At 38.7% G+C, this 22,924-nt stretch overlaps 1 protein-coding gene across 5 annotated transcripts in view; it reads left to right on the top strand.

Moving 5' to 3' along the window:
• LOC126198697 (phosphatidylinositol phosphatase PTPRQ-like) overlaps positions 1–22,924 on the top strand; it is a 485,978-nt gene that overhangs the window by 245,742 nt on the left and 217,312 nt on the right. For 4 of the 5 annotated variants that reach the window (XM_049935196.1, XM_049935193.1, XM_049935197.1 and 1 more), the window contains one exon: positions 1,957–2,268. The exons of the other annotated variant lie outside the window; for it this stretch is intronic. In XM_049935196.1, the coding sequence (XP_049791153.1) occupies positions 1,957–2,268 (312 nt within the window). The remainder of the gene's footprint in view (positions 1–1,956; positions 2,269–22,924) is intronic. 5 annotated transcript variants of the gene reach the window in all.

Raw genomic sequence — 22,924 nt, 5'->3', positions numbered from 1 at the left:
TTTCCTTTCTTTCCAGTTCTATCCAGTACCTTCTCATTGGTTACCTGATCTACCAGTCTAACCTCCAGCATTCTTATGTAGCATCATATATGAAAAGCTTCTATTTTCTTCTCATCTGAACAGTTTATTGGCCACATTTCACTTCTGTACAAGGCTACATTCCAGACAAATATCTTCAGTACAGACTTCTTACTGCTTAAAATTATATTTGTTAACAAATTTCTTCTATTCAAAACCACTTTCTTTGTCATTGGCATTCTACATTTTATATCTTCTGTACATTGGGAACCATCACTTATTTTGCTGCCCAAATATCAAAACTCATCCACTACTTTTCGTGTCTCATTTCCTAATCTAATTCACTCAGAATCATATGATTTAATTTGACTACATTCCATTATCTTTGTTTTTTCTTTTGTTAGTGTTCATCTTATATCTTCCATTCAAGAGACCGTTTGTTCCATTCAACTGCTCTTCCAAGTTCTTTGCTGTCTCTCACAGAACAACAATGTCATTACCAAACCTCAAAGGTCCTTATCCAAATTTTTCTTTGGTTTCCTTTACTACTTACTCAAATTACAGATTGACTAACACTGGCAATAGGCTGCAATTGTATCTCACTCTGTTTTTAACCACTGCTTCCCTTTCATGACTCTCAACTTATAACTGTTGTCTGTTTTCTGTACAAATAGTATATAACACTTCACTCCCTGTTTTTTGCCCTGCTACCTTCAGAATTTCAAAGAATGTATTCAGGTTAACATTGTCAAAAGCTTTTCCCAAATCTACTAAAGCTATACACATAGATTTTCCTTTCCTTAGCCTGCCTTCTAAGATATGTCATAAGGTCAATATTGCCTTGTGTATTCCTATATTTCTCTGTATCCAAACTGATCTTCCTCAAGGTCATCTTTTACCAGATTTCCCATTCTTCTGTAAATAATTCACGTTAGTATTTTGCTACTGTGATTTATTAAACTGATAGTTTAGTAATATTCATGCTTGTCCACACCTACTTTCCTTAGAATGGGAATTATTCATGCTTGTCCACATCTACTTTCCTTGGAATGGGAATTATTATATTCTCAAACAATGCAAGCTCCAGATAGCTATATCAACAATGTAGGTAAAGACAGATTGCTACTTACAATGAAGAAGACATATCGAGTTGTAGACAGGCACAATAAAAAAACATTCAAATATAGCTTTCAGCCATGGCCTTTATTAGTAAAAGACACACACGCATGCACTGTTCACACACATGCATGAGCAAGCACACACGGCCGCCAGCTTGAGATGCTGGAGTTGGCAGTCGTGTGTATGTGAGGTATGCTTGCTTGTGTGTGTGAATGGTGCTTATGTGTGTCTCTTTTACGACAAAGGCTGTGGCCAAAAGCTATACGTGAGTGTCTTTTAATTGTGCCTGTCTGCATCTTGATGTGTCTTCTTCATGGTAAGTAGCAATCTGTCTTTTCCTACATTATTGAATTATTACATTCTTCTTGAAGTCTTAGCATATTTCCCTTGTTTCATATATCTTGTATACCAAGCAGAATAGTTTTAGTCATGGCTGGCTCTCCTGAGGATATCAATAGTTCTGACAGATGTTGTCTACTCTAGGGGTGTTGTTTCCCTTAGAAATTGTAAAAAATTAAAGTAGGTAGATCACACTTTATTAAAAAAGTAAGTGGCTGGAAGAATTCACCTGTTGATTTGTAGTTGAAATATTGGTAATGGAGCCTATAGATCATTGTATGGCCTTTTAACTTTTTGATAGAATACTGTAGCTGTCTGATACAACAGATTGTTGAGTGTGGGTACGATTCACGTAGTAACCTAAGTCTCAGATCACAAAAATGAGAAGGATTTCTTTAACTTGATGTCACAAAAACATTGAATTTAATGAACATTATGAGGTACACTGGAGATACATCTGACAAAAATAAAATTTTTCAGTTCCAGATAGTCCAGTTAATGTTTCCATAAGAAATATTTTACCCAGGGAATTTACTGTTGTGTGGTATCCTCCTACCTGTGTTAATGGAGAACTGTGGAACTATGTTGTTACTGTGGAATATATTTCTGAAGAGGAAATCAATTGCCAGCCACCATCACATCACTATTGGAGCTCAGTGTTTGATGAAAATGTCACAGAATATACATTTCCTTATGGATGGCCTTTCTCTAAATATAATGTGAGTGTGATATCTGTGGCATCAGGTGGAAATAGTAGTTCATATCCACAGGAGGCTAAGACACTGGAAGACAGTGAGTTGATCTACTATCATAAATAATTTAACAGCTGCAACTAATAACCTAGGAATGTAATATAAAAGCTTATATTTGCTTATTACATGTGTTGAAATGACTTTCATTACAAGTTGTTTGTAATGGTAAATGTGGAGTTACACATAATAATACAGGGTGTACATAAAGTTTGGGAACACTTTCAATTATTTATTGCACAAGAACTAAACATTGTACAGATGCCATACATATTGCATTTTGAAGAGAAAGTCTGAAAGTTTTTTTAACAAACATTCGATATGCAAACCATGAGTGACCTGGCAGACATCAATACGGTAATCGAATTGTTGCCGTACCCATCCCATCATGGCATCGTCGACTGTGGCAGTCACTTCCCGTATATTCCCCTGGAGCTCTGCTACATCACATGGTAGAGACGGTACATACACCAGATCTTTAAAGCGTCCCCACAGAAAAAAGTTACACAGAGTGAGATCTGGTGACTGGGGAGGCCACTTCATGAAACAGCTGTCCCCTTCTGTAGCACGGCTGATCCATTGATGCGGCAGCTCCGTGTTCAGGTACCTGAGAACTTCAGGCTGGAATTGGGGTGGAGCCCCTTCCTGCTGAAAGATGAACAGAGAGTTTGATTGCATTTGAGGCATCAGCCATTGCTGCAACATGTCCAAGTAGGAATATCCAGTCACAATACTCTGGGCAAAGAAGAATGGCCCGTACATTTTCGACGTGAAAAGGCACAAAAAACATTTACCTTTGGTGAATCATGCTCAAATTCAATGCATTCATGTGGATGCTTTGTACCCCAGATTCAGCAATTATGCCTGTTGGCTGTTCACTTTCCCATTAGTGTGAAAAGTTGCTTCGTCACTAAAAATTAAGCAATCAACAATGCCATCGCCACCCTCATTCAGTTTCTGCAACTGCGAACAAATCTCAAAATGCTTGTTTTTTGTCATCATCATTGAGCTTCTGCACTAGCTCCAATTTGAATGGTTTCATAGACAGTTCCTGTCGCAGGACTTTCCACACTGTCATTGGAGCCATTTTGAGTTCATGGGATGCATGACACACCAATTTCTTTAGATTCTTTATGAATGTCTCTCGTATGTGCTCCACATTCACTTCACTCGCACTGGGACATCCACTTCTCTTTGCCAGGCACAAGCAACCTGTCATAACGAATTTGTTGTGCCTGTGGTAAATGGCCTTCCTTGTTGGTGGCCTCTTATGGTACTTGGTTCTAAACATCCATTGAACAGCTGTAGCACACTTGTTTTTGTCGAACTCCAACACACAGAAAGCTCGATCCACACCTGAACTCACCATGTTTGTGACCAGCACTGAGTATCGGCAAATTACCAAACTATGATGTGGTGGTATACCCCACAAAAAAACTTTCAGGATTTCTCTTCAAAATGACATATGTGTGATATCTGTACAATGTTTGGTTCTTGAGCATTAAATTATTGAAAGTGTTCCCAGACTTTATGTACACCCTGTATATATTGTATTTGCTCAGAGAATGTGAGGTTTTCATAAACACCTAACTGTTTATTTAAACACAATTTCTGTAAGGCATAGCATAACACGAATTTAAGGTAAAATGCCAGCTGTGGAGTACAAAGTGGACAACACATGTAGAGTAAACATTATGTACAGATTTTGTGAATATATTACAGCTGTTAAACAAAATAAATGTGTTTAATACATTACAGGAATAAATTGCTACTCACCATAAAGGTAACCCATTGAGCTGCAGGCAGGTGCAACAAAAGCCTGTTACAAGTTATAGCTTCACTACATAAGTACAAAATGTTAAATTTCATGTGAGGATGTAATATGGCTTCCTTCCAATCAAATGCAGCAAACTTCCATCATTGTACCTGTCTGCAACTCAACAGGTGATCTTTACAAGGAGTAGTAATCTATCCCTTGCCCAATATTGTTGATATTCCAACCTGGAGTTTCCATTGTTTAATACATTACAGATTCACATGATATTGAGGAAGGTCTGAAATCTAAATGCCAAAAATGGTTTAGTCAAAATATCTGTCATCTGTTTCTCTGTATCCACTTTTTATATATGAATTTCATCAGGAGTAACTACTTCACAAGCAGAGAAATGTTTTATCCACATGTTTGTGCTGTACAATACTTAGATAGTATTGGCTTCTCTTAAATCTAGTGTTTACAAAGAAAAATCATAATTTATTTAGTTATGTTTTTCATAGATTATGTTCATGATAAACGCTATGATGTGGGATGTGCCAACTGAACAAATATAGAAAACATATTTTTTTAAAATCTACATGCTAACCATTCACAGTTGTTTTTCTGTTATAATGACTATTAGTTATAGTCAAGAACTCCATTGTTGTATAGAATGAGTTATAAGCAGAAACATTTTTACTCTATTTTTGAAAACACATCTGCTATCTGTCACACACTTTATTTTCATGGATAGATTGTCACAGATTCATAGTTGTTTACATCACTCCTTTTAGTACCAGAACCAGGATTATTAATGTATAATGCAGATCATTTTGTCTTCTAGTGCTCTATTGGTGAATATTGGTGTTTCTCTCAAATTCAGGTAAATAACTGATGAGAAATTTTGTAGGTGAATAAATGTAATGTGAGTCTGAGGTTAATAATAACAGCCACTTAAATAAATGCTTAGTGAGATAGTTTTGTGAACCCCACACATAAATTTAATTACTTTATTTTGGGCAATGATACTGTTAGCCTAAGAGATGAGTTATCCCAGAATATGTTGACATGACAACATATGTACATACTTACAAAAATACATATTCTAAAGGCTAATGTATTGTCAATGCAACCACTCTCTTTCATCATTGGTTGTTCATTTCAGTTCCATGTAAATGTCACATCCTGCCCTCTTCTTGATGCCTTCGATATACTTCTTCCTCTGCCTTCCTTTTCCTTTCTTTCCCATCACTTTATCCTTTAAAAATATTAATGATGGAAGCACTGTGTCTGATGATATGTCTAATGCTTTTCATTTTTTTCAGAAATATGGTAGGATAGATTGCTACTCACAACAAAGATGAGACAGTGTTGCAGATAGGCATGATGAAAAAGAATGCTAGAAATATTTCAGACGAAGTCCTTCTTCAAAAGTAGAAAACACATACACATTCATACAGTAACAACCACCACCACCACCACTACTACTACTACTACTACTACTACTACTACTACTATTACTTATGCATGCATGACATGACCGCTGTCTCTGGGCACCTAGGCCTGACTGCAACTACAATCTGACAAGAGCAGCAATCTATTTGGTTGGGTACTGGTGTCAAGGAAGAGGCATGAGGTGGGGAGAGGGAATTATAGCAGGGTTGGGATTGGCAGAAGATACTGGTTCTGCCAGTGGGAGCATGCAGGGATGTGATAGGGCAGTATAGGGCTCACTTACTTATTGATCAGTACAACAGCCCTTGTAGAAACTGGGCCTTCTTTATCACCTGCCCCTTTCATCTCTGTCCATTGCTTTTCTTCTCCACTCTCTGATTCTCATTGCTTTTAGATCCTCTTCCATATTTTCAGGCCATCTTTTTCTGGCTCTTCCTCTTTGCCTTCTCCCCTCAGGCTTACCTATAAATACTTTCTTAACATTCCCTGTTTCTGGCATTGGCTGTGCATCATCAGCCCACATTATTCTTCCTTACTTAATTTTCACTACAATATTCATATGTCCAAAAAGTGTTTGTAGGTCTGCTTTTGTTTTTATTTTCCAGTTTTCCTCCTCCTTCAGTGCCCAAATATCTTTCTGAAAAATTAAAAGGTCTCTTAAATGAGAAATAACCTCTCTACTATCCTTCTCATGTCTCCCACATGTGTAGTCCACTGCCCACCCAACCCACAATATAGCATTGCCTGTCCCTATTCCACCCTTGCTCCAAACCCCTTGCCCCATGGCTCATATCCCAGAAGTACACCTAGATGCAAGGTCTGCCCCATACATTGTCTCCTTACCACCTACCCCCGTCCTGTCACAGGCATCTCCTACTCTATCAAAGTTAGGGCCACCTGTGAAAGTGGTCATGCCTTCTGTCAACTAAGCTGCAGCCCCTTTCTGCAGGGGCACAATACCTTATTAGTTGTTTGTCCACATGAATGGCCACTGCCAGACTGTGGGGAGGGGCAGATGGACCACCCAGATGCTGAAAATACCACCAAAACAACGTGCTCCTCATTAATGACTGCTTCACTCCCTGTGCTATCTAGATTATTCCTACCTACACTCTGCTGCTTCCCCCCTTGTTGCCCCCCCCTCCCTCCCCTTCACCTTCAGCACAGATTCATGATACTACATCTAGCAGCCCTATCTCCCCTGCCATGTTTCCACACTGTCCATGGACGCACACACCGACAGCACTAGCACCATCCCCAACCTATACCCTGCTATCCCTCCCCTTCTGCATCCCACACCTCAACTGTACCTGCACCACTCAACCCAAAAAATTGATGTTCATATTGAATACAGTGGCAGTCACACCTTAGTCTCCAGAGACAATGGCCATGTGTGAGAGAGCTGTTGTTGTTTTGTTCTGTGAAAGCTTATATATTTCTAGTATTCTCTTCATAGTGCCTATCTCCATCTCAGTGCCTCCTCAATGTGGTGAGTATCAATCTATCCTTTTCACATCATTCTTATTCCATCCTGGACCTCCCATTGTTCAGTAGGCTGAAGTTTGTTATACTATTAATAATATTGCTTAAGAATAACAAGGACGGAAGCTTTTCATTTACAGTTAAATTAATACGTCACTTACATTTGTATTTACAAATTCATCCACAGTGTAGAAAGCTATTTCTTTCAGTCAGCATTCTAATGCCTTTCTAAACTTGTTAATTTCAACTGTTTCATCCTAATTTGTAATTTTTTAATAAAAATATTTCCTTTGTGCAGAATACTCTTTTTTAATTATGTTGTCATACTCCAGCAAGTGTTTAAGGAATTCTTCTTCCTAGTTCTGTTTTTGTTGTAATATTCAGTCTGAAGACTGGTTTTATACAGCTGTGCTTGTTAATCCATCGTATACAGTCATTTTCATCTTGTAGAACTACTGTCCATTTGAACTTGCTTAATGTGTTCATGTCTAGGTCTCTTTGTACAGTTTTTATTCCCACATTTCATTCCTTTACTGAACTGACTACTGTGGGATGTGTTCTGTCTACTGATTCCTTCCTTTGGTCAGCTTGTGCCATGAACTTCTTTTTTCTGCAATTCACTTCAGTGTCTCCTCATTAGTTATTTGATTTACCTATCCGATTTTCAGCATTGGATTTCAAAAACTTCAGTTCTCTTCTTATCTGAAGTGCTTATTGACCATGCTTCACTTGTGTACAAGGCTACACTCCATACATATAGCTCCAGAAAAGTTCTCCTAACATTTGAATATAAACACATCAAAAAAAGTTTTGCATCACACCAGTTCCCAGAGCTCCTAAAGATAGATGTTGACTGTGGATATTGTATCGCAGACACATTCACTTTGTTCAGAGATGACACTAAACCTGCCCAAAGATGTAAACAACCATGCATCAGCAGTGCCTATTAGACAGAGGGGGTCCGACAGCCAATCAGTTCCAGTAATTCCACCAGGAAGGAGGTACATGACTCATGTTTTTTGCAGTTTAGCCATGCCTAGACAGTCAATACCACAGTTCAATCATGTCCACATTGTTACTTTGTGTCAGGAAGGGCTCTCAACAAGGAAAGTGTCCAGGCATCTCGGAATGAACCAAAGCAATGTTGTTTGGATGTGGAGGAGATACAGAGAGACAAGAACTGTCGATGACATATCTCGCTCAGGCCACCTAACAGCTACTACTGCAGTGGATGACGACTATGTATGGATTATGGCTCAGAGGAAATATGACAGGAATGCCACCATGTTGAATAATTCTTTTCACGCAGCCACAGGATGTCATGTTATGACGCAAACTGTGCGTAATAGGCTGCATGATGTGCAACTTCACTCTTGACATCCATGGCAAGGTCCATCTTTGCAACCACAACATCATGCAGCACGGTACAGATGGGCCCAACAACATGCCAAATGGACCGCTCATGATTGGCATCATGTTCTCTTCACTGATGAGTGTTGCATATGCCCTCAACCCAACAATCGTCAGAGACGTGTTTCGAGGCAACCCAGTCACACTGAACGCCTTAGACACATTGTCCAGTGAGTGCAGCATGATGGCGGTTCCCTGCTATTTTGGGGTGGCAATACATGGGGCCAATGTAGGTTATAGTTAGAAGAGGGGCTAACTCAGCTGCAAATTCAGTGTAGAATCTGACAGGGATTCCATCAGACTCTGGAGCTTTGTTCAGTTGTAATGATTTCTACTGTTTCTCAAAGCCACTGACACTAATACTTATTTCATTCATATTTTCAGTGTTACAAGGATTAAATTGGGGCAATTCTCTTGGGTTTTCCTTTTTAAAGGAACATCTGAAAATGGAGTTATGCATTTCAGCTTTTGCTTTGCCACCCTAAATTTCAGTTCCTGTCGCAGTTGCTAGGGACTGAATATTAACTTAGGTGCCACTAACAGCCTTTACATATGACCCAAATTTCTTTGTATTCTGTGAAATATCATTTGACAATATTGTGCTACAGTAATCACTGAAGGCATCACACATTGATCTGCTGACAGCTAAATGCATTTCATTGGTTATCTCTCTATCTACAACTCTACACTTTGTTTTACACCAATTTTGAGATAATCTCTCTTTCTTTAGATGTTTCTTTAAAGTGACTGCATACCATGGAGGTTCCCTCCCATTATTAACTGTTCTACTGGGTACATATCTATGTAGTGCATTGTCAACTGTTCTTTTGAACTTGAGCCATAGTTCCTCTACATTCTCATGCCCTATGCTGAAAGCTTCAAGTTCCTTATTGAGGTATGACACTGGATTTTTGTGTAGTTTATTGAACATCTTTCTGCTAATTGTGGTTGCCCTTTGTATTTTTCTAATCATTGTTGTCACATTTGCATCATAGTCACTGATACCAGTTTCACTGTGGGCACCCTCAAAGAGGTCAGATCTCTTGTTTACCATTAGATACAATATATTTTCATCAATAGTGGAGTACATAACTGTCTGTTCTAGGCAGTTTTCAGAAAAGATATTTATTAATGTTTCACAGGATGTGTTATCATTCCCACCACTAACAAAACTGTAATTTCCAAACTAATTGTTGGATGATCAAAGTCTCAGACAATGATTAGAGTATTATTGAGGAACTTACGTGCAAGTGAACTGAGGTTTTCTTTAAATTTTTTGGTTACCTTAGGAAATGCATCTGTTGGGTGATGGAAAGACAGATTATCATTTTATGCCCAAACCTGATACTGAGTCTTGCCCAAACAGTCTAACATGCAGTGTCAATTGTTATCTTGGTGAATTTGAGTTTCTCATATACTGTGACAAATACACCACCTCCATTTCCCATTTGCCTATCCTTTCAATATACCCTCAAAATTTCCCCAAGAATTGCCACTGCTATCATTATCACGTTTGAACCAGCTTTCTGTACCTAATATTATGTGAGCTTCACTGCCTTTCAGGAGTGCTTCAAACTCTGACACTTTCTTGCAAATGCTTTAGCAGTTAACCATTAGGATTTTAATACTCTCACCTGTGGGAGGCATTTCTTTTGATCTTACACTATTACTTTGGGTTTCCTACTGCTATCATTATCTGTATTGGATGGAAAGTCACCTTATCTAAGAAACCCTTGTGTGCACCCCACACACTGTCAGCTACATGAGTACCAGCCTTAGACATCTATTGCACCCCTGACCCCTTTAGACGGACCTTACAGATCTCAACACTATGGTGCAAGTCCAGGGAGTCACAGCCCAACTTGTCACAGAACTTTGAAGTCTCTGGTTCAGTCCTTCCACTTGGCTCAGAACCAAGGGTTCATGATCAGTTCTAGGGATAACACTGAAGATTGGGAGCTTCATTGAAACTCCATCCACAATACTGGTCTTCTCAGCCTTCTCTGCCAGTCACTGGAATGACACAAGTATGACCTCAGAGCCAAGATGACAGGTGTTATTTGTTCCAATGTGCACCACCGTCTGCTTGGTTGCACTTTGTTCTCTCAATGGCTGCTGGAATAGTCTCTTCAACATGTTGAATGCAGCCCCCAGGCATACATACTGAGTGACCTGATGTCCTTTCCTGTTCCTTGCTGCCATTTCCCTAAGGAGCACAATCATTTGCCATATGTTTGAATTGCTGATGATTAATAGACCCCTACCCTCTTGCATTTGTCTGCTCTTGACACCAAGCAGAACAGGTTTCTCCAAAACTGGCTCAGTTTCAGTGAAAAACAGCATCTCAAATTTGTTGGTTATGGGGATCATTTAACACCCTGAATCCCCCTGGTCCCACCCTGTACAGAATGCCTAGATCTACTATTGACATGCACTTGCAGTCAAGTGGATGAGTAACAACAGCTCCTGTACTTTCTGCAGAGAAGACAGGCTCCACAGGAGAGGATGGTACTTGACGTACCTCTGGTAATGGTATCACACATACACAACTCTCAGGAGCTGTTTCAACACACCAATTTGCAGCAGTTGCCAATTGTTTGACAGTAGTCAGTGTGATTTCCAGCTGCTTATGAACATGAACCAACTCATCTCGTGTTTGAGAACAGCGGGGCTGCATTTTGGCTGGTGCAACGTATTATAGGGTAGTGAACAAATAATTGTAAATTAAGCCCTCTGATTATATTTAAATCTTTTGAGCTAAAATGTGGCTAATTCCCTATAATAATAATAGCAAATACATAAAACAAGATTTCTATTAAGGCAACACAAAAACCTGTGGTATAAATTACTAGTTTCCTAAAATGTTTTGAGGTTAATTGTCGTTGTTATAAATTATAGGGTCTCACCTCTTTGAGGGAAAGCTAGTTGCTACAGAATATGTTACTTAGAATATCTGCTCCTGTAACTAAATCACAAACAATGGTTTACTAGAAATTACTTGTAGATTATGCAAAGGAAAATGGTAGCTTCTGAAAGTTCTCAAAAATGTATTTTTATATGTGTTGATATACAATGAAATTTGTGGTTGATGTATTCTTTGGCAGTAACTGTGAGCCACAAATACTAATTTGCTATGAAACAAGTTTGCATCCAAAACACTTGTACCAGTAAGTTTTGTAAGTGGTCACAAATTTTCAAAAATAATATTTTTCTAAAGTAGTTAAACAATGACATTAGAGAATTGTTGTTTGATATGATGATAGGCCTACTCTTCTCAAAAATTTTAAAGGAGCACAATTAAGTGTGAGCCTAAAATTGATGAAAGCAGTGTGAGTTTATTGCAGCACTTGGAAATGTTCAAAATTCCAATATATTTTACAACACAAACAGGTGTTGATAAACTCAATGAAATATTGTGCAGAAGTGACATGAACATAAATATGCAAGTCTAAAACTTGAAATCACCACATGAATCTTGTACATGCTGTCTCATACAAAGGAACTTACTGAATTCAGCTTTCATATATAAATAAATGTGTGTATTTCATGGATTTTTCACTTAGCTGTTTCTGCACACACTGCTACAATGGCTTTCTGAAGAAGAACTCTGTAACATGAGTTACACTAAAATGTGCAGCACCAACAGAACATATCTTCTGCCTGTTGTGGCCAACTCTCTACAAGACACTACCCATTTTGTTTGAGTGCTCCTCCAAGACTTATGCTAACTCTGGCAGAATTGCAATATCATTGACAAACCTCAAAGTTTTTACTTCTTCTCCCTTAACTTTAATTCCTTTTCCAAATTTCTCCTTACTTTCCTTTACTGCTTGTGCAATTTACAGACTGGAGAATGTTTTGGATAATGTACAACCCTGTTGCACTCCTTCTCAACCACTTTCATGCCTCTCAACTTGAATAACTATTGTCTAGTTTCTGTACAAGTTGTAAATACCCTTTCATTCCCTGTATTTGTCCACAATACCTTCATAATGTTGGAGAGTGCAGCCCAGTTAACATTGATAAATCTTTGAAGATAAATCATAGTTTTTATGTCACCTTCTGTGTTCCTACATTTCTCCTGAACCCATACTGCTTGTCCCTGAGGTCAGCTTCTGCCAGTAATTTCATTGTTCTGTAATAAATTTTTTGTCAGTATTTCAAAACCATTACTTATTAAAGTGAGGGATAGTTAGTATTGATATCTGTCAGCACCTGCCTTTTTGGAGTTGGAGTTATTACATTATTCTTGAAGTCTGAGGGTATCTCAAATGTCTCAAACAACATACACTATGTGGAAGAGTTTTGTCATGGCTGGCTCTCCAAGGGCTTCCAATAGTTCTGATGGAATGTTGTTTGCTCCAGCAATCTTGTTTCCACTTTGGTCTTTCAGCCTTTCCCTTCCTTGCTTAGTACTGACTCTGACTTGTCACCTATCCTATTGATATTCACACTCTTCTCTTTTCTTCAATTCTTCTATAGGCAGCACTTAACTTGACTCTAGATGTATGTGCTTCTGCTGACTTACATTTGTCCTTGTCCTCTAGCCATCATGCTTTGGTATTTTGCATTTTCTGTCAGTCTCATTTTTAAACTTCGGTATTTCTTTCACCTGCTTAATTTTTATATTTTCTCTTTTTCAGTTAAACTCAGTATTTCCTGTGTTATCTTGAGGATTTCTTCTAGGCTTTGGCTTTTTACCTATTTGAGACTAGTCTCCTTCACTATTTCATTTCTCTAAGCATTTGTCTTCTATTGTGTACCCTTCCTTTGTTTCAGTCAGTCATTGCCTAATGCTCCCTCTGGAACTGCCAACATCATCTGTTTCTTTCAACTTATCCAAAATCCAAATTTTCTACCTTTTTACAATTTCCTCAGTTGCCATTTGCAGTACATGAACAGTAAATTATGGTCAGCATTCACATCTGCCCCTGGAAATGTTTTCCACTTCAAAATCTGTGTTTCACCATTATATAATCAGTTAGAAACCGTCCAGTGACTCCATATGTTTTCCATGTATACAGACTTCTTTCATGGATCTTAAACCAAATGTCAGCAATGATTCTCTATGCTATATTCTACCAGGTGGCTCCTGGGGAAGCTATCAAATGTATAACACCCCTGACTCCAAGAGAATCTTGTAAAGGTCACGTCCGAGAGCTCAATATTATGACAGTCCCAAGCCTCCTTATGTGTAGTTGCCTTACCAGTGTTAAAGAGAATTTAAATAATTTTAACCTTAAGATGTCTCTACATGAACATAACACAAGAACTTGACAATCGATTGATGTACACTACATTAGGCTAGCTAATGTTCACAACAGTCACAAATGACTAAGCCACAGATTTTTTAATAGACTCCTAAAAGTTGCCCAGTTTGTTCCCTACAATACATTTAAAAATGTTCTAGCTGAGTGGTTCAAGAATGAAGCATACTACTCCATATAAGAGTATGAGAAATAAGATTTAAGTGACCTCAAGTCCTGACTACAGTCATACTAAGTTGTAATAAATAATTAGTTAAAAGTTTCCTACATACATAATTTTCACATTATATGTTTGGCCAGAGGGCTAGGTTCTGGCCCATCTGACTGGTTAGCCTGCTAGTTTGTGATAAATAATGCACAATGATATCTCAAATGCTGAGATGACAAGATCTTTATTCATTCATTCGGCAATTAATACAGGACATCTTTTAGACACAATATACAAGGCAAGACTCATGCAAAAACAAATAAGTGACTTATTGACTAATTATAAAAAAAGGTTCTTTAGAATTAACATGGAGAAAACAAGAACATGATAAAACTATATGCTAAGAATAAATGGCATGGATAATGGACACAACACAGCACTCCTGGCAGCTGGCGTGGAACTAATTTATCCATGCAAAATAAAATACTTGTGGTGTGACTCAAGGGTGATGCACTCATGAACCAAACTGCACTGCATTGCACTGCTAATTGTGGTACAACAGTCCCCTTGGCTGGAGCGGAGTTCCATACAGGAAGCACACCGAGAAGTGGACATGCCGACCAGACCTCATGGTGCACTGGTCCCCTGGAGCTGTGGTATGCTGATCCCCTGGAGCTGACGTCCTTGTCAGTGACGGTGCCGGAGCTGGTGTTGCCAGATCAAGCTTTTGGAAAAGTTGTGTTCGCTGAGTCTCAGTGGGGGTGTGGCTCATTGAAGATGTAGGCTGATTTGACCCTGTCAATTGTAACAGTGGCTCGTTTTCCATTCACAAGAATATCTCCCCTACTGATAATTTGATGTGGCCCAGTGTAAGGTGCCTGGAGGGCCATTTGATGCCATCAGTTCATAACATAAGGTGAGTGCATGTCCTGATGTCTTTGTGTACAAAGGTGGCAACAGTTCCATGCCTAGACGGTTGTGGAGGTCGGATTTTTCTGACATGATGATGAAGGCGACTGACGAAGGTAGACAGGTTTATATCAGGCTGTGGAGTCACGTCTACAAATCTGCCAGACAGTTGTAACAACTCTCCATACACTAATTCTGCAGAGGAACTGTCTATATCTGGCTTGTATGAGTTTTGTAAGCCAAGCAGGACCATCGGGAGAGCCTCTGTTCATCCTCCACCATGGCACTTCAGGACTGCTTTCAAAGTGTGGCCCCAATTCTATATCATGCCATTACTGACCAGGTGGTAGCTGGTTGTGTTGTAGTGGCTCATCCCACAGAATGCTGTTAGCTTTGCAAGCAAAGAAGATTCAAATTGTTTACCATGATCTGTGGTCATATGCAAAGGACCACCAAATTGTGATGCCCAGTGTAATATGAAGACATACACCAAGGTTCTGCCAAGACATTGTCACTTCAGGACTGCTTTCAAAGTGTGGCCCCAATGCTATATCATGCCATTACTGGCCAGGTGGTAGCTGGTTGTGTTGTAGTGGCTCATCCCACAGAACGCTGTTAGCTTTGCAAGCAAAGAAGATTCACATTGTTTACCATGATCTGTGGTGATATGCAAAGGACAGCCAAATTGTGATGCCCAGTGTAATATGAAGACATACACCAAGGTTCTGCCAAGACATTGTCCACTGGGGCCGCTTTGGCCAACAGGTGAATGGTTGATCATTGTTAGCAAATATCGATGGACATTTGAAGGTGGAAATGGTCCCATGACGTTGATGTGTACATGCGTAAAATGGGTGGTGGCTTCAGGAATGTTTACAATAGGTGTGTTCACGTGCTGGCCAACCTTATTATGCTGACACTGTATACAACATCAGGTCCACTCATGACAGTCTCTCTTCATCCCTGGTCACACAAAGCAATCTGAGATTAGGTATATTGTAGTTCATGCTCCAGGATGGCACAGTTTATTCAAAGATGTAAAAGCATTTTTCCTGAATTTTGTGGGTAAAAAACAGTCATGGTTTGGCTGCGGCCACATCACAGTATGACTTGATGCCTGTGCCAGGAGTGTTGGCTGCAGATCCAATGCAGACTTTTTTTTCCTGAAACAGCTGTTGTAGTTACGGGTCTGTAAGTTGTGCTTCTGTGAGTTCCATGTAGTCAATGGTGAAGATGCTGCTGACACAGGAGAGACAATCTGCTACTACTTTCTTGATCTCAGATTCATGCTGGATGTTCGTGCTGAGCTGCATGATGTACAGTAATTGGTTGTGCTGCTCTTTCTGAACAGTTAATATTGTTCTGTTGAAAGCCATATGTCAGCAGCTTAAGATATGTGGATATGGTGAACTCACAGGCCTCCGGCTGAGGACAGAAGTATTTGATTGCCTTGTATATCACTAACAGTTCTCACTCATAGGCGCTCCACTTACATTGAGACTGTGACAGTTCCTTTGAAAGTAAGGCTAGAGGTTGCCACACATCATTGTTGTATTGTTGCAACACTGCACCCACTGCTGTCTGGCTTGCATCTATAACCAATGCTAATGGTGCACTTGGCTCAGGATGTGCCAACAATGCAGTGTCTGCTGTTGCTTGTTTAGCCAGTTCAAATGCAGCTGTCATGTGGCCTGTCCACTGTATTGTTGCATTCCCTTTACCTTTTGGACCTGCCAGCACAACTGTAAAGGGTTCCTGAATATCTGCTGTGAGAGGTAAATGCCATAAAAATTACACATCCTCAAAAACCGTCACAGCTCCTTCATTGTGGGTGGCCTTGAGATCTGTAGGATGGCTTCCACTTTGTCAGGTAATGGTAGTGAGCCAGACAGAGAGATTTGGTGGCCAGGGAAATCTACTTGTGGTTGACCAAAATACATTTTTCTGTGTTGAGAATGACACCATATTCGTCTAAACTTGTATAAGATGCTGGCAATGTTCTTCTGGCGAGACTGTTTTCAAGGTAGGCAAAACAGAATGGCAGACCTTGCAACACTGAGTCGATAAATCTCAGTCATGTCTGCGCAGCGTTTCTGGGGCTGAAAGTCATGAATGGCATAATTATGGCCATCTTCAGGAAGTCTTTTTTGGTGATGGGCCTTCACACAGTTCAACACACTGTACAGGTGGGCACCACTCAGAGCATAGTTATAATTGTGGAGCAATGGAACTGGGTAACGATTGGACAGTGTAAGGGTGTTAAGTGCTCTATTGTCCCTGCACGGACGCCACACACCGCACTTCTTAGGCATGAGATGTAAAGGTGATGACCAAGGGCTACTGGATGGTTGCATGATACCCTCTTGAATCGTACTGTCAAACTCGACCTTGGTGATAGCTAACCGATCAAGGGATAACTGTCAAGGTCTACAGAATAATGGCAGCCCCTTGGTGGTCTTTAAATATTGCACTGTGTTACCTCCTCTTAACTATAAGCTGCACCTTGACCTGAAATACTTTATAATTATAAATCTTGAGAATTATAACTCTAAAAAGATTCTCTGATAACGGAGATATACAAACAAATAAATAAAGTAGAGTAAATCGTGTATGCTTCACTACCCTAGGCATACCTGGAGGTTTTGTCAGCACTGTAAAATCCCAAAGTAAGGTGGCATACTCGCTGTCTACTGTTTCAATCAGCTTGGTGGGTTAGATGGTTGCGTGGCGCCCGAATCCTGCAGCTGTCAGTCCAGTGGTTTGGTTGGCCAGGCATGTGTTGGCAATGTCAGATAGGAGGTTGTAATTTGCCAGGAAGTCCACTCCTGTTATTGCCTTGGCGATGTTAGTGATCATGAAATTCCATGCAAACAATCGGTGCAGGCCTAAAACTAGTTCAAAATGATGTTTACCATACGTCTCAATAGAAGAAATGTTTGCAGCAGCTAGACAGAATTACGTATGAAGCCTACACCAGTGTAACATTATTCATGGGAAAATACACAGATCAGAGCCAGTGTCAATAAAATATTTCTTGCCTGTGCACTGGTCACTCACAAACGGATGCTGTGTTGCAGATGGGGAATCAGATGAAGCGTCTACACTCGATCACTGCTGGCATTTGTGTATGTGCAGGGTTCAGTACAGCGACCAGTTTAATCACCAAATCTTCTATGATACAACCATATCCCCTGCTGCATTTCAGCCACAGGCACAGAGGAGGCAGTTGATGATATGCTGCGTGAGCGCTTCTGGTATCTCAGTCAGCCACAATCATGTTGGTGTTACACTGAGACATCAATTGGCTAATCTGTTGTGTCAACATATTGACCTTTGCCATCAGAGTATCATAGTCGGTATGCAAAACTGTGGCTGACATGCTCTTGCATTGCACAGTTGCTATGTTAATTGGCGCAGGTGAGATAGCATCCTGTACCTTGTCTTCTAGTTCCACCACCATGTCTAAAGGGGTTTCTGACTGCAACGCTGTTATTGCTTTGATGGCTGGTGGCAACCGATTGCTCCAGATGGTTCTCAGCAGGCTGTCAGACACAGTACCAGGTGCCACAAGTACTGTCATGGTTTATGATCTCTGATGTCCTTCTGCATCAGAACTTAGCAGCTATTACAGAGTAAAAGAAACTAGCTTCAACTTGCGCAAACCATAGCACTGGATTGTGAGGCCAAAAGGGTGGTAGTCTAATGACAAGTCTGGACACAGCTGGGTCAGTTGTGGTCAGATTTTCCATCAGCTTACAGTATCACTTTATTTTGTGCATCAGGCAGGTGATAATTCATGTTGGGGTCACCAGTTTGGCCATAGGGCTAGGTTGTCTTCCATTCAACCAGTTAGCCAGCTAGTTTGTGATAAATAACACACAACAATATCTGCAATACTGGGATTAGATTAGATTAGATTAGATTAGATTAGATTAGTTTTTCGTTCCATAGATCCATGCTGAGGTGATCCTCGTGGATGTGGAACATGTAAATTTTTATTTATTTATTTTTTTTAATTTTTTTTAGCTGAAATAACAATACTAATAGTATGAATATATACAATACATCATTTGTCTCTATTAAAAAATTCGTCAATGGAGTAGAAGGAGTTGGCCACTAGTAAGTCTTTCAGGCTCCTTTTAAACTGATCTTTATTTGTAACTAAATTTTTTATGTTTACTGGCAAATTATTGAAGATGAGTGTTCCTGAGTAGTGGACCCCTTTTTGAACTAAAGTAAGTGCTTTTAAGTCCTTGTGCAGATCATTTTTGTTCCTGGTATTGTATATATGAACTGAGCTGTTTGTTGGAAAAAGAGATGTATTATTTAGGACAAATTTCATTAATGAGTAAATATACTGAGAGGAGATGGATGACAAGATCTTTATTTGTTTGTTTGGCAATTAATACAGGACATCTTTTAGGCACAGAATACATCAAGACAAGACTCACGCAAAAATGAATAAGTGACTTGTTGACTGATTACTAAACAACTAAGTACAAAAAAGGTTCTTAAGAATTAACATGGGGAAAACAAGAACATGGAAAAAACTATATTCTAAAAATAAATGGCACAGAGTAATGGATATAACACAGTGTTCCTGGTGGCTGGTGTGGAACTAATTTATCCTTGCAAAATAAAATACTTGTGGTGTGACACATGGGTGATGCACCTGTGAACCAAACTGCACTGCACTCCACTGCACTGCATTGTGCTGCGCTGCTAATTGTGATTGCTACATATATGGCAATGTGTCACTGATGTAAACATCATGAAATTTTTATGTTCTTTATGTCTCTTAGTTTTATGCATAAATAATTGCACCAATAACATGTAAAATGTTTGAAGATGAACACATTCAAATTCAAGCCAGTGCCAGTCTGGCAATTTCTATGGTCTATGACAAGTGGATTCCTGGCTATATAAGACTGAATATGTGTACTTATGGCATGTTCATCCCAACTGACACTGGCATGCAGAAGGGTGTGCAATATGTATAGACTCAGAATAGTGAATATTTTGTTATTAATGAAGACATTTTGCAGGAAGTATTGACTCACAGATAATACATGCAACAGATGTTTTTTTTTCCAGCCAAAGAAACTGTTCTGCCTCCAGCAGAAATACCTCACATCATTCACTACAGTTAAGATTCACATGGAAAAAGCCATAATATGTGAAGAGTAGTTGTTTTCCAGTAACACGGGTTTTTGATTTATGATTCAGGTACAACACACATGATAGTTTGCTGTATAAGTTATTTGTATGTGTGTTCCAGTTCAGTTTGATGTTAACGTGGACACCCAATAATTTGACAGATTCTTTCCCATTACAGTCATTACTTTCCCTTTTAAGAAGAATACTACACTCTCATATTTGCTGTGGCTAAATATTAACTCATTTACTTGAAATCAGGATGATGCCTTGTCCATAATGAGTTCATTCATTTGCTCCATAATATTTATGCCATTATAAGAAGTTATAAGTTGTAGGCAGAGCAGGGGGGGGGGGGGGGGGAAGACCAAAAATGGTCTGAGCACTAATCTCTGAAATACTCATTTATTTATTTACACGTCAAGTTCCATAGGACCAAATTGAGGAGCAAATCTCCAAGGTCATGGAACGTGTCAGTAAATGAAATTACAGCATAAAAGTAATAACAGATAAAAATAAATGTTTATGAACATGAAAAAAGTCAGTCCATAGGCTTAAGTAAACGCAATCAACAGTACAATAAGAATCAGCTTATTTTTCAAGGAACTCCTCAAGAGAATAGAAGGAGTGACTCATGAGGAAACTCTTCAGTTTCGATCTGAAAGCACATGGATTACTGCTAAGATTTTTGAATTCAAGTGGTAGCTTACTGAAAATGGAAACAGCAGTATACTGCACACCTTTTTGCACAAGAGTTAAGGAAGTCAGATCCAAATGCAGGTTTGATTTCTGCCAAGTATTAACTAAGTGAAAGGTGCTTATTCTTGGGAATAAGCTAATATTGTTAACAAGAAATGACAGTAAGGAATATATATGTTGAGAGGCTAATGTCAAAATTCCAGACTTGTGAACAGGGGTCGACAAGAGGCTCATGAACTTACACCACTTATTGCCCGAACTGCCTGTTTCTGAGCCAAAAATATCATTTTAGAATGGGAAGAGTTACCCCAAAATATAATACCATATTACATAAGTGAATGAAAATAAGCAAAGTAGATTAATTTTCATGCTGAATGATCACTCACTTCTAATACCATTCGACTAGTAAAAATGACAGTATTAAGTATTTGAACAAGATCCTGAATGTGGGCTTTCCACAACAGCTTACTATCTATCTGAACACCTAGAAATTTGAACTGTTTAGTTTCACAAATTATATTCCAGTTCTGTGAAATTAAAACATCAGGTTTTGTTGAACTGTGTGTTAGAAACTGTAAAAACTGAGCCTTACTGTGATTTAGCGTTAGTTTATTTTCTAAAAGCCGTGAACTTAGGTCATGTACTGCACTATTTAAAACTGAACCAGTGTTGCACACAACATCCTTTACTGCCAACCTAATGTCATTAGCAAACAGAAATATTTTAGAGTTACCTGTAATACTAGCGGGCATATCATTTATATAAATAAGGAAAAGGAGTGGCCCAAACACTGATCACTGGGGCATACCCCACATGACAGTACCCCATTCAGACCACACATCACAGCAGTTATCAACATAGTGTATAATGAGCTTTTGCTACCTGTTGCTAAAGTAAGAGGTGAACCAATTGTGAGGTACTCCCTGTATTCCATAATGCTCCAACTTCTGGAGCAATACTGTGTGATCAACACAATCAAATGCCCTAGTTAAATAAAAAAATATGCTAAGCATTCAAAACCTTTTGTTTAGCCTATCCAGTACCTCATAGAGAAAAGAGAATATAGCATTTTCAGTTGTTAAATGACTTCTAAAGCCAAAATATACATTTGATAGCAAATCGTGTGAAATAAAATGATTAATTATCCTTACATACACAGCCTTTTCAATAACTTTAGCAAACACTGATGGCATAGAAATCTAAAACTATCTGCATTATTCCTTTCTCCCATTTTATAAAGAGCTTTCACTAATGAGTACTTTAATCTCTCAGGAAACTGACCATTCCCAAAGGAAAAATTACAAATATAGCTAAATACAGGGCTAACATGTGCAGCACAGTACTTTAATATTCTGCTAGACACTCCATCATAACCATGGGAGTCCTTAGTCTCCAGTCATTTGGTTATTGATTCAATATCCCTCTTGTCTGTATAACAGAGGAGTATTTCAGACATCAATCTCGGAAAGGCATTTGCCAAGAAAGTTATATGATTTCCTATAGAATCTAAATTTTTATTTAATTCACCAGCAATGCTCAGAAAATGATTTTTAAATACTGCACATATATCTGATTTATCAGTAACAGAAATATTTTTACTGCAAACTGACTTTATATTGTCGACCTTATGCTGATGATGAGACACTTACTTCACAATTGACCATATAGTTTTAATTTATCCTGTGAATTAGCTATTCCATTTGCATACCACATGTTCCATACCTTCCACTTTGTGACAACCCCAATTTTTTGGTTTGACTTAATTATGATTGTTTATTCCCTATCAGATAAATAATATTTTAATAGTGCCAGTGTCTTTGTTATTCCATATTGCTTAAGTTTATTTACAAGAATATAACACAATACTGTGTCAAAGTCTTTGATCAAATCAGTGACCACATATGCTTCCTTTGTGCAGATTATTTTAAGACAGATAAAACAATTACCTGAACTAATATAAACGCATAGACCTTCGCAGCCAGAATCAAGTTGGATAAAATCATTTTAGGTAATCAGAATACTGGCATTTTAGGTATCTTAGTGCTTCATAATGATGTGACTTTAACTTAAAATGATATTATTCAAATATCCAGCACTGCTTTTTTTATGGGCTGACCATCACAAAATCCATATTGGGTCTGGTGAAAGACATTACTGCTCTCAAAACAGGGATTTAGTCATTCCTTCATGATCATTACATTGAATTTAGATAGTATTGCTAATACAGGAATAGGTTTATAATTTTATGCTGATTCTGTATCAGCCTTTTTATACTCCAATGTAACAACAGATTCTTTAAGCAGTCAGTAAATGTACTTTCCTGAAACATCAAGTTTATAAGATAGCATAGGAGATGGCTTATTATGTCTATAATTTGTTTTAAAATACAGTTGGATAGCCCATAGTAGTCTTCAGTTCTTGA

Source organism: Schistocerca nitens, chromosome 8 (assembly GCF_023898315.1).
Source record: "Schistocerca nitens isolate TAMUIC-IGC-003100 chromosome 8, iqSchNite1.1, whole genome shotgun sequence".
Taxonomy (NCBI): Eukaryota; Metazoa; Arthropoda; class Insecta; order Orthoptera; family Acrididae; genus Schistocerca; species Schistocerca nitens.
This window is presented reverse-complemented; position numbering and strand designations above follow the sequence as displayed.